We start from the raw sequence: 18,494 nt of genomic DNA on the forward strand, positions 1-18,494 counted from the left end.
CAGCGGTTTAGATGGTACACTGATTCTCTACACTATACTTGCTTGTTTTGTCACATAAACTGAAATTCTGCGAACTATTTGAATTTTAGTAACCAGGAAATGGCAGAGTGATTTCTGCATAGTGCACCTTTAAACAGAACACACTATCCTCAAAGTAACTATTGATGTTGCCAAACTCCTGCTTGAACAGAAAAACAATACACAGCTTCTTTTTTAAGAATGATTAGTTGAGAGTTTCCCAACAGGCAATGCCAAGTCAGTTCACTGAGAAATACATACTCCCTAATGCTCAGTAAAATAGTAATTTCTCATTTTGGCAGACAACCACTTATATGGTCAGTGAGTGAATGGTATGGCTCAGTTATACTGTCCAGGCTCTTCTCCAAATTAGCTCACATGCCAAGTGATCTGAAACAATTGAGTTAACACAATTTGTATGACAATTCAAAAGTGTAAAGAAAGTCAGGGGTTTGCTGATGTTCAGATAGGACCTAACAGTAGAGGAGAAGGCATGAGGTTACTGTCAGGGCATTGGCATGAAGGTGTCCCAGCACTCAACAACCATGAGCTAAACCATGTCAACCAACACTCAGAGACAGCTAATAAGAAACAGAGAGACAATTTGTTCTGAGTACGCCTCCAGCTCCCACGCTCCTCTCCTCATCCCGCCATCTATCCATCCTTCCATCTAGCCAGCCATGACCTTTCTAAGATACGAGGCCTGATACTGATGCCCCTCCATCCATTAGTAGTGTCTCAGCCAGCCCTCTCCAATTCCTCCCTCCAGGTTCACCCCATCACCTACTCTCTCCCTCACTCCCTTTTAGTCTCCCACGCCTTGCCTGAAGCACTTCCTCACTCCCTTTCTTTCTTTCACTCTTTCTCCCTCTCACCCTCGCACCCTCTCTCTCTAGCACCATCTCCTCTCACCCCCTCTCTCTCTTCCCAGATGAATTCTCTCTCTCTCTCTTCCAGAGACAAGTCCAGTCCATCAGTTCATCATGTCCCGCTAAGTCTCACCACAAGGAGGAGAGCAGAGCCAGGCTAGCTCAGTCCCTGGTGATTAGTCACTCCACATTTAAAGCACATCACTGGGATGGGAAGAGAAAAGGCTCTCCCTCCTCCCCACCAACAATAGAGTACCACAGTATGAGTCATAATACCCATGAATTCTAGAGGTCAAACAGGGAAATAGTTCAAATTGTTTTTCCACCATACATTATTTCCATAGTTTTTTTTTTAGAAACACTTAAATAAGGACTGTGTTTAGTGTAGGCTTACCCTGGCGTGACTTTTTGTGTAAATCTCTCTAGGACAAGGTGACTTTTATCATTATATTCGGCTCTATTTACCTCCCAAAATTAAATGCCAATTAGCTGCTAATGTGGCTATCAAAAATAACTACAAATGCCATGATGATCTGAATGAGACTGCCGAATAGAGGCAAAGGTAAGAATCTCTGGATTAACTATCTAATATTAGCTAAATGTAGTAATGAATAAATTGGCAACATTTCTTTAAATGTACAATTCTGTGAACTGTCTTGTGCAAGTTTTAAATTGACACAATTCCTGTTAGCAAAGGTGTCAGCTAGAGATGACGTGCAGGAGCTTGCAGGGATTTGTAGTCTTGCATGATGTCTCCTTTGATGCTAATTATCATTTTAGAATCTGAATGTAAATAGAGCCGAATATATTGATGTCACCTTGTCCGAGAGAGATTTACACTGTTATCAAAGCGTCACGCCAGGGTAAGTCTACACAAAACATATATTAAGTCTTTCTAAAATCCCCTATGGGAAAAATGTATGGTGGAAAAACAATTGGAACCATTTCCCTGTTTGACCGCTAGGTTTTATGGGTATTATGGCACCTCTACTGTTAGGCTCTTTAGGTCCATAACTAACTATGCTTGTACCTTTCCTCAGCCCCCTCCCATTTATGGACAGATATAATAAATGAATACTATATACATTTGAAGTGGGAAGTTTACATACACCTTAGCCAAATACATTTAATCTGTTTTTCACAATTCCTGACATTTAATCCTAGTAAAAATGTTGGCCTAGTCCTCCTGACAGAGCTGGTGTAACTGAGTCAGGTTTGTAGGCCTCCTTGCTCGCACAATCTTTTACAGTTCTGCCCACACATTTTCAATAGGATTGAAGTCAGGGATTTGTGATGGCCACGCCAATACCTTGACTTTGTTGTCCTTAAGCCATTTTGCCACAACTTTGGAAGTATGCTTGGGGTCATTGTCCATTTGGAAGACCCATTTGTGACCAAGCTTTAACTTCCTGACTGATGTCTTGAGATGTTGCTTCAATACATTCACATAATTTTCCATCCTCATGATGCCATCTATTTTGTGAAATGCACCAGTCCCTCCTGCAGCAAAGCACCCCCACAACATGATGCTGCCACCCCCGTGCTTCACGATTGGGATGGTGTTCTTCGGCTTGCAAGCCTCCCCCTTTTTCCTCCAAACATAATGATGGTCATTATGGCCAAACAGTTCTATTTTTGTTTCATCAGACCAGAGGACATTTCTCCAAACAGTACGATCTTTGTCCCCATGTGCAGTTGCAAACTGTAGTCTGGCTTTATGGCTATTTTGGAGCAGTGGCTTCTTCCTTGCTGAGCGGCCTTTCAGGTTATGTCGATATATAGGACTCGTTTTTCTGTGGATATAGATACTTTTGTACCTGTTTCCTCTAGCATCTTCACAAGGTCCTTTGCTGTTGTTCTGGGATTGATTTGCACCTTTCGCACCAAAGTACCTTCATCTCTAGGAGACAGAACGTGTCTCCTTCCTGAGCGGTATGACAGCTGCATGGTTCCATGGTGTTTATACTTGCGTACTATTGTTTGTACAGATGAACGTGGTACCTTCAGGCGTTTGGAAATTGCTCCCAAGGATGAACCAGACTTGTGGAGGTCTACAATTTTTTTCTGAGGTCTTGGCTGATTTCTTTTGATTTTCCCATGATGCCAAGCAAAGAGGCACTGAGTTTGAAGGTAGGCCTTGAAATACATCCACAAGTACACCTCCAATTAACTCAAATGATGTCAATTAGCCTATCAGAAGCTTCTAAAGCCATGACATAATTTTCTGGAATGTTCCAAGCTGTTTAAGGAAAGGTCAACTTAGTGTATGTAAACTTCTGACCCACTGGAATTGTGATACAGTGAATTATAAGTGAAATAATCTGTCTGTAAACAATTGTTGGAAAAATGACTTGTGTCATGCACAAAGTAGATGTCCTAACCTACATGCCAAAACTATAGTTTGTTAACAAGAAATGTGTGGAGTGGTTGAAAAAGGACTTTTAATTACTCCAACCTAAGTGTATGTAAACTTCCGACTTCAACTGTACATATCCCTCATATTCAACTCTGGACCTCGAAGCCAGTTCCACTGCTACTTTAAATTCTAACCCTCTAATCAGAGACTGATTTAGACCTGGGACACCAGGTGGGTGCATTTAGTTATTAGGTAGAACAGAAAACCAGCAGGCTCTGGACCTCGTGGAGTAAGAGTTGAATACCCTTACATACATATATGACATATTTTTTGTTTGTTATTGAAGTATAAATGACCAAAGTCACAATAGATTGCCATAGATTGTCTGTTAATTACCTAAATTACTTTGGTAAATTACTGGTAGCTTTGCAACCCTAGCTGTCCTCCCTACTCCCCAGACATAACCAGTATCTCTAATAAGATAGCCAGTCAGCTCTCCTCCATACTCCCCAGACATAACCAGTATCTCTAATAAGATAGCCAGTCAGCTCTCCTCCCTACTCCCCAGACATAACCAGCATCTCTAATAAGATAGCCAGTCACCTCTCCTCCCTACTCCCCAGACATAACCAGTATCTCTAATAAGATAGCCAGTCAGCTGTTCTCCCTATGCCAGGTGCCTATCTCTGTCTCCCTCCTGTCCAAACTCTGTCTGTCTGTCTTTGTATATGCGATGGCCATGTCTCAGCAGCATCATGGTAACAGAACCTAGCCCTGACAGACAGATGGTAATAAATTATGTCTGACTGGATAAACAGGACCAGCAGGGAGAGAGAGAGGCGCCCTTGACCCCCCATCACTGCCATCCCCTTAATTTCAGCCCTGGGGTCAAGCCTTGACCGCTAACCCCCAGAGAACTCCCACACACACATGGGGTCACATCTGGAGGGCCCATGGGGTTTGTGTCCTTGAGGAATCTACTCTTCCACTTTCTCCTCTCCATCTCTCTCCATCTTTCTCCTTCTCTTTCTCAAACAGACAGACATAAAGCCTACACACACCAACCACAACCTCAATCACATTCCCAATATTGAATTGGTATGAAGGTTAAATTGTCTCCCAAAATCCACTTTTAAAGTTCCCATTTATCTTAATATCCTTGTTAATTTCAGACTCCATCTGAGTGCAGACACGACAACACACACCAGGGGAAATAAGACCAATCCAGAGATTGCATTAATTTCCCCTCTGAAGAGAGTAATTTCAAATCAGTTTGGTTTGTTTGAGAGGACAAGTGACAGGTAGTAACAGCCATGCTGCTATGGCAACCAAGCCAAAGAACTGTCACTGTCACACTCCACCTCCAAGCATGGGCTCTGTTGCGGTTTCCAGACACACACACACACACACACACACACACACACACACACACACACACACACATGCTTGAAGAGATGAATATTCAAGCAGTCATCCTCCTCCTCTGTCACTTTGAATCTTAAGAGAAACACTTCTTGAAAAATCCATTATCATCTATCTCTGTGACTTTCATCTGCAATTCTCCCCTTATCCTCCATCCCTCGCCTTTCCGCCGCTGTCTCAGTAACAGGGTCTGAGGTTTACTCTATTACTCTACAGCCTCTGCCTCCATACTTTTTCATTAGAAGCAAAGGATCTGCAACGGTTCACCAAGGAGTTTCTTACATTTATAAGGAACAATAGTCAGAAGATCATTGATGCCTGTAGTCAATGGTCAACAAAACACGTCCTAACATGGGCAGTGTGGATGTCTGAATGTTCAGCACTCCTTGGGTCCTGCTTTGAAGGGGCTAGAAAAATGAGACGACAACATCGCTGCATCTACTACTGTGGCTAAAGCATTTTTTATCCGGTCTGTCAAATTTCGATTGGATAAAAAGGCCGCAGCAGACACCAAGAGACATGAACACACAAACCAACACACACACACACACACACACACACACACACACACACACACACACACACACACACACAGACAAATCCATCAGAGAGCGGCAGTCTCACACCCCTGCTGAGCGTTGAAACCCTTTGCACAGCAGAGAGTGTGAAACAGAAGGGCCATTTATCAGGCCCCATGTGAAGAAGACTATGGTCTACATGTGATTTTGCATTCTGAAAAAGCATTTCATGTATTGGGAAAACTAAAAACCGCACTGTGGGAAAACCAGAAAAGCTTTATCCGATCTGGGGGTTTTCATGGTTGGCAGAATTCTAATCAAAACATAATTCCACAGATGCACACATGCATAGATAGTCAAATTCATAAGGGTACATAAAGCAGTTATCTTAAAACATCAGGCTGTTACCGTACATGCCCTAGGGAGCATAAAAGTAATGGGGAGGGAAAAACTGTTGAAAGGTTATATTAATGTGGGTGAAATAAAGAGAACGGAGTAAAGAACGCTGTTAAAACGAGGAGAACACAGGAGAGCGTGGTGTGTGTAGGAGAGTACTATAAGAGTAAAGAAGGCTGTAAAAACGAGGAGAACACAGGAGAGCGTGGTGTGTGTAGGAGAGTACTATAAGAGTAAAGAACGCTGTTAAAACGAGGAGAACACAGGAGAGCGTGGTGTGTGTAGGAGAGTACTATAAGAGTAAAGAAGGCTGTAAAAACGAGGAGAACACAGGAGAGCGTGGTGTGTGTAGGAGAGTACTATAAGAGTAAAGAAGGCTGTTAAAACGAGGAGAACACGGGAGACTGTGGTGTGTGTAGGAGAGTACTATAAGAGTAAAGAAGGCTGTAAAAACGAGGAGAACATGGGAGAGCGTGGTGTGTGTAGGAGAGTACTATAAGAGTAAAGAAGGCTGTAAAAACGAGGAGAACACGGGAGACTGTGGTGTGTGTAGGAGAGTACTATAAGAGTAAAGAAGGCTGTAAAAACGAGGAGAACACGGGAGACTGTGGTGTGTGTAGGAGAGTACTATAAGAGTAAAGAAGGCTGTAAAAACGAGGAGAACACAGGAGAGCGTGGTGTGTGTAGGAGAGTACTATAAGAGTAAAGAAGGCTGTAAAAACGAGGAGAACACAGGAGAGCGTGGTGTGTGTAGGAGAGTACTATAAGAGTAAAGAAGGCTGTAAAAACGAGGAGAACATGGGAGAGCGTGGTGTGTGTAGGAGAGTACTATAAGAGTAAAGAAGGCTGTAAAAACGAGGAGAACACGGGAGACTGTGGTGTGTGTAGGAGAGTACTATAAGAGTAAAGAAGGCTGTAAAAACGAGGAGAACACGGGAGACTGTGGTGTGTGTAGGAGAGTACTATAAGTGTAAAGAACGCTGTTAAAACGAGGAGAACACAGGAGAGCGTGGTGTGTGTAGGAGAGTACTATAAGAGTAAAGAAGGCTGTAAAAACGAGGAGAACACAGGAGAGCGTGGTGTGTGTAGGAGAGTACTATAAGAGTAAAGAACGCTGTTAAAACGAGGAGAACACAGGAGAGCGTGGTGTGTGTAGGAGAGTACTATAAGAGTAAAGAACGCTGTAAAAACGAGGAGAACATGGGAGAGCGTGGTGTGTGTAGGAGAGTACTATAAGAGTAAAGAAGGCTGTAAAAACAAGGGGGAAACGGGAGACTGTGGTGTGTGTAGGAGAGTACTATAAGAGTAAAGAACGCTGTTAAAACGAGGAGAACACAGGAGAGCGTGGTGTGTGTAGGAGAGTACTATAAGAGTAAAGAAGGCTGTAAAAACGAGGAGAACATGGGAGACTGTGGTGTGTGTAGGAGAGTACTATAAGAGTAAAGAACGCTGTTAAAACGAGGAGAACACAGGAGAGCGTGGTGTGTGTAGGAGAGTACTATAAGAGTAAAGAAGGCTGTAAAAACGAGGAGAACACGGGAGACTGTGGTGTGTGTAGGAGAGTACTATAAGAGTAAAGAAGGCTGTAAAAACGAGGAGAACATGGGAGACTGTGGTGTGTGTAGGAGAGTACTATAAGAGTAAAGAAGGCTGTGAGAATGAGGAGAACATGGGAGAGCGTGGTGTGTGTAGGAGAGTACTATAAGAGTAAAGAAGGCTGTAAAAACGAGGAGAACATGGGAGACTGTGGTGTGTGTAGGAGAGTACTATAAGAGTAAAGAAGGCTGTGAGAATGAGGAGAACATGGGAGAGCGTGGTGTGTGTAGGAGAGTACTATAAGAGTAAAGAAGGCTGTAAAAACGAGGAGAACATGGGAGACTGTGGTGTGTGTAGGAGAGTACTATAAGAGTAAAGAAGGCTGTGAGAATGAGGAGAACATGGGAGAGCGTGGTGTGTGTATGTGAGTACTGTAAGTGACTGACAGGAAGACTCTGGACCTGATGACTCTTTCCTCTTCTCTCTCTCTCCATCTTAACTTCACTCCACACCCCAATGTCTATCTCCCGTCCATCCGGTTCAACAGTGCCCTTTCCATGTCATGCCACCTCAGTGCCCATTCCTTTCTGCAGCCTGTCCATAGACCAGGCTACGTTAGACAGGCTGATGAGCTGATCCCTGAGATGAGGGAATCTGTCCTTTTCCTGTACAGGGGAACAGCTCTGACTCTAATTAAAAGGCCTGGCTATCCCAAACCACAGAATACAAATAATAAAAATGCAGTGATTCTGATTCAATTTGGATGGTATGTCTTTATAACTCTATTGAGAGAGATTGCAGCATGATTAAATACTTAGTTATGGGCTCTGTCTGATCACTGTCGCCTGCTGTCATGAAATACTCTGCTCACGGTGGTATAAACAGCATCAGCCTGCCTGCTTTTCATTTGCTGTTCATTCTCTTTGATTGAGAAGAATAGTCTTGAAGTGCTTCACGTCTTTCTTTTGAAATCCATGACATCACTTTGAGGGGGAGAGACAGGGATCATAGCTATATGGTAGTACTATAGTAGCAGTCAGATTCATCATTATGCAACAGGGCTGACATAAGACCACACAGAACAGAGGAGATTTAACACGTTCTATTTTCCCTCAGGCCTGTGATCCTAGTTACCGTGACGGTGACGCTGTGACAGAGCTGGTATGTCAAACTCTTCCGCCCTGAGAGGCCTACCTACCCCCCCCCCCCCCCCCCACCTTGCGGCCATCTCCCCTTTCCCCTTTGAAGCGTGCTAAAACAGGGTGCCCATGCTGTGCTAGGTAATCCCCACTCCTCCCTCCCCATGCCTCCCCTCCCTGCCTCTTCCTCCCCTCCCTGCCTCTGCCTCCCCTCCCTGCCTCTGCCTCCCCTCCCTGCCTCTGCCAACCCCTTACCAACAAGCAACAAGAGAGGGTGTGAGGAGGAGGAGAGGAGGATATAGAGAGAAACAGAGACAGACACTATATTTAGAGCTCAAGCTGTCACCTTCTGTTTTCCCTCCTTGAATAATCAGTCTGACAGCATGACTCCTGCAGAGCAGAGGTTGCTGGGATGCAGTACACCCCCCCTTAACACAGCCAAGGTAATAATGTTTGCTGAAGGCTTGCGTGCCACAGCCACTGAATATAATTCTGTTGAAGCAATTTTTCAAAGACCTGAGAGATAAAAAGTCAGTCACAGAGTAAAGGAGCGACTGGTCTAGACAGTAAATGTGTGTCAACATGGTCAGTATGGTCAGCATGGTAAGCATGGTCAGTGATGGTCAGTGATGGTCAGCATGGTCAGTGATGGTCAGTGATGGTCAGCGATGGTCAGTGATGGTCAACATGGTCAGCATGGTCAGCATGGTCAGCGATGGTCAGCATGGTCAGTATGGTCAGCATGGTCAACATGGTCAACATGGTCAACATGGTCAACATGGTCAGCATGGTCAGTGATGGTCAGCATGGTCAGCATGGTCAACATGGTCAGCATGGTCAGTGATGGTCAGCATGGTCAGTGATGGTCAGCATGGTCAGCATGGTCAACATGGTCAATATGGTCAGCATGGTCAACATGGTCAACATGGTCAACATGGTCAGCATGGTCAACATGGTCAACATGGTCAACATGGTCAACATGGTCAACATGGTCAGCATGGTCAACATGGTCAACATGGTCAGCATGGTCAACATGGTCAGCATGGTCAACATGGTCAACATGGTCAGCATGGTCAACATGGTCAGCATGGACTGCAGACTAGTAGCTCCCCTTCACTGCCTTTATATCTCAGGTCTTTGAAAAATGTTCAGCAGAAAAAAGCCAACCTAAAGAACTCCATTCACAACCCCAAACGTATAGATCAGCGGACAAGCACAGACTCACTACATGCTGTCGTTGAACTAAAATATCAGAGCACCCGTCGTGACCGACAGGGACTGACCGCACTCACTGCACTTGACTTGGCTTGTCTGAGCCCATTCCGAAAACATGCTGCTTATATGTATTAAACATCTGCTATCCTGGACATCTATTATAAACTCTGTATACATGCACAGCTGGCAGAGTGGAGCGAGGGATAGGGAGGGAGGGAGGTGGGATGCAGATTAGAGGTGACATGGCATATATCTGTGCAGAGTAAGGGGACGGAATAGCGCAGTTTGAGCAGGGAGAGGAGAGGACGGCAGGCGGGGGCCATTCACACTGATGTACTAGCTACAGCGCGTCCGCTGCCTCTTACTTACATAGTGTGTCTGACATAGCACTCTCTATCCTTACCTAACAGCAGTGGCTCTCTGTGTCAGATGGTTTAGGTGAATCTGTCTTCTGGAGGTGGGAGTGTTCCCATTAATAAGTAATTATGCAAATCATCAGGATATAAAAAGACTGCAAATGTGTTCTGTTTTCACATCTTGCCTGTCCCTGTTCATATGGTTTAATGTCATGGAATCAGAATGAACTTTAAGACCAAATGAGCACTTAGACAAATAGCAGCCGCCTCTACCTGCTCTGAAAATGAACTGTGAGTAGCAGACATAACTGGAGACCCAGACACGGTCTCCCCAGTGATTATTATACCTTGACAAAGCTTCTTGTCATCTTCAGTGAACCATTGTTTTAAAACAACAACAACAGTTGAACCGGCCAGTGGATACAGTATATCCTAACTGATTGGCGAGAAAGAACCCTTGTCCCCTACATGTTTTGGTTCTGGTCTCATTGGGAGGGTTACACTCTGAAACCATCTGTCTGTCTGTCTGTCTGTCTGTCTGTCTGTCGACAAGATTCCAGCAGATCATTGATTGACATGGGCCTCTGTTATGGTAAAGCTCTGGCAGTTAGCTCTGGCTCCAGTGTCACAATAGACCCAACTAAATAGGAACCTAGGAGCCTGGAAGAGAGATGGATGGAGATCTACTCTGCCAGTCTGGACATGGGCATCTAACTGCCTCCGTTTCACTCTCACACTCACAGACACCCATCCACACAAACACCACACACACACATTCCCACCTCGTGTCCATTACATGGAGACCGGACTGTGGCCTTTTCCCCTGTCACTCTTGCCTTTCTTTCTTGGCTGGCCATCTCTCTCTCTTAGGCCCTGACAGGGGTGGAAAGCTCAGCTCAAGGCTGGCTCTCAGACAGACTGCGCACAAATAGACTGCCATAATGCTCTCCCTTTCAGTAGACATGTCAGCAAGGGTTTCAGACAACCCATACAGTATAGTAACTAAACACAGGCAGGCGGAAAGCTGAGAGAGCACCTCCAGCAAGGCATTTAACCATGAATAGGCTTTCCTCTCTTACCAGCCACAGTAGGCATGTCTGCATGTCCGCCCACATTTCTTTCTCTAATCTAAGAAACCTGGGCTATTGTAATCGTAGAGCCGTAGAGAGACACTGAGTGAAGTCTAAGTGAAGTTCACTGTGAGTAGTAGCATAATTCACATAATAGGGAAGCAGAAATATAGCCAGAGCTGATCTGCGTGTTAATATATTCCACCCTGAGAGCACAGACAGGAGAGGTGAGCTAACACTGAGCTCTTTGTGCTACTGTGATAATCACTTAACCATTACGTTACATGATAGAGAAAGAGAGAAGCCAAGGGAAGTTGAAATAACCTTGAGATTCTGTTTGAGAAATAGTCCAATTATATGACTGTCTGGCCGTGCATTTTCTCCCCTATTTAGAGTGTTCTTTTTCCCTCCCTCCCTCCCTCCCTCCCTCCCTCGCCACCAACTCTGTTTCCAGGTGTTGCACCCTGGACCAAAGGCAAAAAGAAAACAACGTTAAACACTTTCGAATGTGACTGAAGATTAGCGTAACGAGCTATTAGCTAATATGCTCACATTCTCCCAAGGTGTGTGTGTGTGTGGGGGGGGGGGGGGGGGGGGGGGGGGGGTGCAGTTAGTGTGAATGGCTCCTGTTTTGGGGGTCATGACCCCTGAGGAGTACCACACCTTGAAATAGCATGTGATTATAGAGCTTGTTGGAGGATAAATATAAGAGTTCTTCTCTCAGAGGCTGAAACCAGTCAGTACTATTAACTCTTTACAAATAAAGATGGCAATGGGTACCCTTAATAAGGAACACAAGGGTGGTGCTTTGTTTGTGTTTGTAACATTGTATTACAACGTCCACCATCCACTTTGCAAGTTCCACTGACCCCAAAAGAAAAACACCCAACCAAAAACCGGAGAAAGTGTGTCTAATAAAAAGCATGAGCTGGAGCTCCCCCAGAGAACATGATGTAGTGTCGAGGTGCTGACTAACGGAGAATAAACTGGAAGCTAGAAAAACTAAGAAAGTCGCACACTCCATTAGTATAACCTCCCAGTCATTTATTGGATAAAAAACACCAACGTTTCGGCATAACTGTGCCTTCTTCAGGGTGTCTATATGTCTACCATAGGTCTCAACGATGTCTGTAAACACACTTTCTGTTCTTTGAAAAGTGCCCACTTTATCTTCATAACCTTAACATGTGTTTGCTAACCAGCCTGCGATAAGCATTTAGAAAAGGCGTTTAACGTGTATGCGAGCATGTAAGTGTGTTTTTGCGTGTGTGTCTAACTGGGAGGATTGTGTTCAACAAGTGCTTTAGTGTATTCAATAGGTGTAAAATGGTGTGTATGTCTGTTTTCTTCACCATTCATCTCATACTACTAAAGCAGTGTGGGAGATGATCGATGCTTACGAGTCCTGAGTGGACATTCCTTTACTCTCAGTTGCTGTTTACTCTTCCCTTATCACGAGTGATAACTCACAGCCCTGCACCGACTCTGACCCCCTCACTGGCTACTTTTATAGACCTCACTTTATACTACAGACAACTGATATAAACTTACATAGAGAGCTCAGTGCTGATAGGGACTTAAGCTATTTCAATTCAAGTATTAGAAGATAAGGTAGGCGGACTGATATTATGGACAACATTCAACAGAAACTATAGACAGATCTGGGACCTTTACTCAAAAAAAAAAATCTGAATCAAGTAAAACTGAAAATGTACTCAATACTTTGGAGGAAAATTTCAGTTGAAGAAATAAAAATGATATAACAATTTATAGCTCAGAATGATAGAAAACTAAATTTTAAACAACATGGGCAACAATTCCCGAGAGAGCATTTTGCTTAACCATTGTGCTGGGAAATAATCATAGGGAATGTGCTGTCATGTCACAATGGAGTTATGTGATGGCTAGCTTGCATGTGACGTGTCTCCCCCCCCCCCCCCCCCCCCCCCCCCCCACCCCCCGGCCCATCCTTTAGCATGTAAATCCTTATCGCTTTCACTCATGTAGCAGAAAGCTTTTCTCTCTCTGCTCAGGAAAAAAAAAACGACAGAAGATAAGAGATTTAAAACATTTCTATGAAAATAGAACCTGGATTTTGAGCTGTGAAAAGGAGACAGTAAATGACAATGTGAACTAATATGACTTGAACATGGATTCAACCAGTGTCGTAGCATTAACTGAAAACGGCATCCTACACATCTTAGATGCATCAGTCTGGCAGACCAAGGTCTCTGTGAGATGGTCTGTAGCACAAGTTCCCTGAGTGAGTTGACTGACATCCATCTTTCCTTTCCATGTAGCATGCACTCAAGTGCTCATCCAAAGGAAATAAATTCTCTCTAATGGCCCCTGCCCTTTACTCCATGTGTTGATGTTTTAGGTGCATGCCATGTCTGTGCTTTTATGTTTATACACACAGTTAATGCAAATCTGTGTGTGTCTGTGTTGCAAGGCACCCACACGCAGCTTCAAAGCAATCAATAATGCCAGACATAGTAAACAAACTCCCGAACTAGCTTTAGTTAAACCGTCTGACAGTCTGAGTCCTCAGCAGAAAGGACTGGCCCAAGTCTAACCACACTGATGACCTGCAGGGGGTCGACAGCAACTACAACTCATCCAAGAATATGACATATAATTACACAAAACATTACATGAAAAAAAATGATTTAGAACAAACTGTCTACAAGTCTGACATTGAAACTGGAGGGGAAGGTTTTAACCTCAGTGTTTGACAATAGACCAACCAGATTACAGAATACTTTTGGTATTAGCCAGAAGTCACACTGATGCCACAGGTTAGGATTCACATTTAGGCAACACAGTCCACAATGTACTGTACCACAACTGCTCCAATAGACAGAGATTGCCATCATGAAATAGTAGGTACAAGAGGTTGTGTAAAGCTTGGAGTGTCGAAATCAAAAAGCTTGTTTAAAAACAGTTGGATGGCTAGAAAGAGATTAGTTGCATTTTTAAGAGGTTAGATATACACTTGTTAAAATTCAGCTAAGCACCCCTGGCAAGCTCCAAGGAATCTTGACCCCATGGATATGCTTTTCAAAATGTGTAGCAAAAAAATTGACTCAAGTTCTATAAAGGAATCAATATGGGCACAATTAAAAGCAATTCCCCTCAGCGTGAGCCAAAATGACACAATTAGAAAATGTGCAGCTCATGTTCAATTCTAGTCACCAACAAAGTAAAGATGCTCTGTCAAGCATATAGGTCTCTAAAAAAACAATTAAAAACAAAAAAGGAACTAATTGAAAGGAAATTGGAAAGAAATTACCAATTTGGAGCAGTGTGATTGTGAAAACAAACATGATTAGAGAGTGAAAACAGACAGGTAAGCAAAAGAGAGAGAGAGAGAGAGAGAGAGAGAGAGAGAGAGAGAGAGAGAGAGAGAGAGAGAGAGAGAGAGAGAGAGAGAGAGGGACTCAGGTTGCCCAATTCTACATACTTGCAGACAAAAAGAAAAAGTGCAGAATCTCCTCTCAGTCCCCAGGTGAGGTGATGAGGATTTAAAGTCATCTGGAGGCTTTGCGAGTCCTCCGCTCCTTTGAGCTCCATCCCAGGGTTCACCTCACGATTAGCCTACAGATGTAGGATATTAGTTTGAGGCCATTTGCTACTGCAGGAAAATAATCCTGCAGCAACAGGAAATGTGAAATAAGTGGATTATAATTTATACATTTTTGTAAGGGTTGATACATTTTTCATAAGGGAAAATTTTCAAAGTGGAGATTAAAAACTTCAGAAGCCTTTTTATACCTCAAATACACTACAAGTTTTACATTCCCTGCATTGCAGGAAAGTTCTACTGCAACAGGGTGATCAAAGTAAGCCCCTACACCTGTAAATAGACACAGCAATTAGGTCTACAAGACATTAGAGATAATGTCCATAAAGAACCATTTTGAAGGTACAGTTCAAAACACAGACAGGGCCTCATGTGACATTGAAAGGCATTCATAATACGCTGGGCCCTCTAAATGTGTACACGGCCAAGTGTTAAAACCAACTTGATTTCAGAGGGGAGCTGAGGGCAGGCAAAGCCCTGTTGGAGGACTGTGGTAGTCAGTCAGTCAGTCTGTTTAATGAAGATGTGCTCTCTGGCCCTGAACAGTAGGAACAAACAGCACCTCTCCTCTCCTCATCTCTCTCATCGCCCCCTCTCTCAGCAGATAATCAGGTTTCAGCCAGAGAGAGAGAGGGATGGGCTCTGACTGACACCATGGTGTGCCAAAATAAGCGCATAGCTGGCTATAACAGCAGTCTAGTCCCTCTAAACCCTACATTTCACCAAGAGCAGACAAAGCTAGGAGGAAGCGTGAAAATAAAAACCTAGAAGCAACCACAAGAGCTCACATACAAGGACATTCTATCCACCTGTTTTCAGTCACAGAGAACCAGACAAACTATTTGAGATATCTGAAAGTGGGAGGGTCTTACCTTTGAAGGAGATGAAAACCCGAGGGGCAGAGAGGGGCTCAATGGCCAGTGTGGGCAATGCTTCGGCCGACAGGGCCAGCAAGGTGGACAGCCACCATAGTTTGTCCCACGGCATGGTCTCTCCGCTTCCAGAAACAGAGGAGAAACAGTCCAGGAAGCTGGAGAGAGAGAGAGAGAGAGAGAGAGAGAGAGAGAGAGAGAGAGAGAGAGAGAGAGAGAGAGAGAGAGAGAGAGAGAGAGAGAGAGAGAGAGAGAGAATGATCAGCTCTGTACCACACCCCATACTCACACCTGCAACATATTGGACCTACTAACTCCTTCTGGGTTAGGGTTCTGTACAATTTTTCACGAAAAAAAGTGTTGCATGTTGTAACTATCAACATTAAGTGAATGTTTATGCATCCATTTTGAGGATATTTATCATACAAATTCCAACTTTCACTATCACTCTTATAAAAAGGAAGTGTTGTTGAGAGGGGATAAATCACAGATGAGACCTGCAGTCTCTTGTCCTCCCAGGTAAGTCGGTACAGGTACAGACCACTACAATGCAACAGAGCACGTCAATGTAGGGATGGAATTGTTGGGGCGCGGCCCGAGCTCGGCGTTCGTTCACATGGAATTACAGTTTCCCCCTCAACTATTCTGCATCTTCATTAATGGAATTTTACTCCCGAGACCCCGCAACATCCCCATCACTGTCCCATTATAAAACGCACCAGTCCACAGTTCCCTCCTCCCCAGCGTCTCCGCAGACCCCAGAGAGCAAAGAGCACCAGAGGTGTTACCACGTCCTTAAAAAACGTAGGTCTGGCGGGTCTGCCACACACCAGCTAACCGCTGCCCTGTAACGCAAATTTTTTTTAAATAAAAACTCATACACGCATATAGGTTTACTTTTATGCCCAGTAAACGAGTCTGTTGTCAAATTATCTGGAGATATGTTACGCAAACGTAGCACAGCACACTGGCATCTCCAAAAATTGACAGTAATCTCTATAATAAAACGTGCGACGTTTAAAGTGACATGATAAAAGCCTATGAATAACCTAATGTAGATAATTTAACAAAACACCACGTAAGTAGAGATAATGTTAATATTAAGGCTGATTTATGAGCTTTGGAGCTCATAAAGGCTACTTAAAGACATGTTTTGCCATCTAATCCCTCCTGCATGGCACTGTTCTGCTCGTAACGCGGGTCAACAGGGTATGAGGTCAAGCTGCCACGAAGGGATTTAGGATCAAGTTCCCAATGAGAGAATCAACCCTCCCGGTTAGGACAGACCTCCAAGCGTAAAATTCCAAATTATAGCCTGCCATTTTGCCCAAATAAAGCGTGACTGGGTTTAAAATGATACGACATTGTTATTGCTAAACATGAATTATTACGTTGAGAATGGGATTTAGGCAACTAAATGAACTGGAATAACAGACGTCTGTGCAAATAAATTAAATTAGGTAACTCTTAACATTTTAGACTGTCTTTAACTGGGGAAAGGCTTGTGTTATAACAGAATAACAACAGTCTATTGACTGTTTGAAACCACCCACTAATAGCAGCACACATTTCTACAGCCTGTCGGATAAAGAAACTCGAGCGCTATAAAATGCTCGCTTCTTGCGACGCTCGTGAGAAGTACAGTAGCTCAAAAGACCATGCAAGAGCTCTCATAGCAGTTTGAAATGCAGAGGAATCTGCAAGAAATCCAAACGGGTGTATTATGGCTAATATGATACGATAGTCTACTACGGGGACTGAAAGCTTAGGCTATATTGTTCCTCATGCCGGCACAATGCAACAAAATAATACATGATTATAAAATTAACAATAAAAAGAAACCAATAAAACTGGATTTGATTACACAAAGCATTAGCTTCTTATTTGGCTACACTTAAATCAGTAGACTTAAAATAGTATAGACTATTATAGACAATAGTCCTAATTCACCAATTATTGTTCGACTCAATTACTGGAGCCATTGTGTTTTGATTGTAATCTCTTAGGATAATAAATAATTCAACATGGACATATGAGTCATGATTTGACTGAAAAAGCTTAGGCCCTATGCATCAAAACATTAGAGATAAATAAAGTAGCCTACAGTTGTGCCTACCTGGTTATTATTGCCCGGTGTAAATTGTGTTGAATCCAGTTATACAAGTCATTGAGAAGGTAGTAAACAAAATCCTATTCAAGTATTCTTCAGTGTAGCCTACGAATGAAGCAGCGGAGATCCTGCACGATTCCCTGGTAACAAATATATAGGTTCCAAATGAACTTGTTAATCACCTCAGCTTGCAATGTGTGTGTCCTCTATGCTATTTTCTCAGTCTATTGTGTACAATCCCACTTTGTTGTTGTCATAATGAGCGTTATTCCTTTAAATGGAGTAGTTGCTAAAGTTGAAACGCGGCGCACGCAACACAGCTCTTTAGGCTACTGAAGGGGAAACGCATTGGCAGGTGGATACAGCGCGCTCGCCGGTATCCTGCATAGACACACCCATGGGGCGGGAACTTACCTTAGCAGCGACGCCCCTGTACCTCCCTCTTGAAGATAAACTGTCTGGAACACAACCGCAAGATTTCACGTCTACAATATCCAGGGTCCACAGGCAGAGTAACTTCAAAACTTGACGTTTCTGAATATATACTGAACAAAAATATAAAGGCAACATGCAACAATTTCAGAGATTTGATTTAATTACAGTTCATATAAATAAATAAATTAGACCCTAATCCGTGGATTTCACATGACTGGGAATACAGATATGCATCTGTTCACCACAGATACCTTAAAAAAAGGTAGGGAGGTGGATGGAAAACCAGTCAGTATCTTGTGTCCACAATTTGTCTAATGCAGCATGACACATCTCCTTTGCATAGATCGGGCTGTTGGTTGTGGCCTGTGGAATGTTGTCCCACTCCTCTTCAATGGCTGTGCAAAGGTCCTGGATATTGGCAAGAATTGGAACACTCTGTTGTACACTTCGATCCAGAGAATTCCAAACATACTCAATAGGTGACATGTCTGGTGAGTATGCAGGCCATGGAAGAACTGGGACATTTTCAGCTTCCAGGAATTGTGTACAGATCCTTGCGACATGGGGCCGTGCATTATCATGCTGAAACATAAGGTGAT

The 18,494-nt window shown here is 43.6% G+C and overlaps 1 protein-coding gene across 2 annotated transcripts in view; it reads right to left on the reverse strand.

Moving 5' to 3' along the window:
- The window catches only part of LOC106565988 (semaphorin-3F), a 119,704-nt gene extending 101,909 nt beyond the window's left edge, over nt 1-17,795 (reverse strand). For both annotated transcript variants that reach the window (XM_014133730.3, XM_014133728.3), the window contains exons 1-2: nt 17,467-17,795; nt 15,351-15,508 (exon numbers count right to left, since the gene is read on the reverse strand). In XM_014133730.3, coding sequence (XP_013989205.2) covers nt 15,351-15,465 — 115 coding nt within the window. In that variant the 5' untranslated portion in view covers nt 15,466-15,508; nt 17,467-17,795. The remainder of the gene's footprint in view (nt 1-15,350; nt 15,509-17,466) is intronic.
- Between the last annotated feature and the right edge of the window lie 699 nt (nt 17,796-18,494).

The sequence above is a fragment of the Salmo salar genome, chromosome 12 (genome assembly GCF_965601325.2).
Source record: "Salmo salar chromosome 12, fSalSal1, whole genome shotgun sequence".
Lineage (NCBI taxonomy): Eukaryota > Metazoa > Chordata > Actinopteri > Salmoniformes > Salmonidae > Salmo > Salmo salar.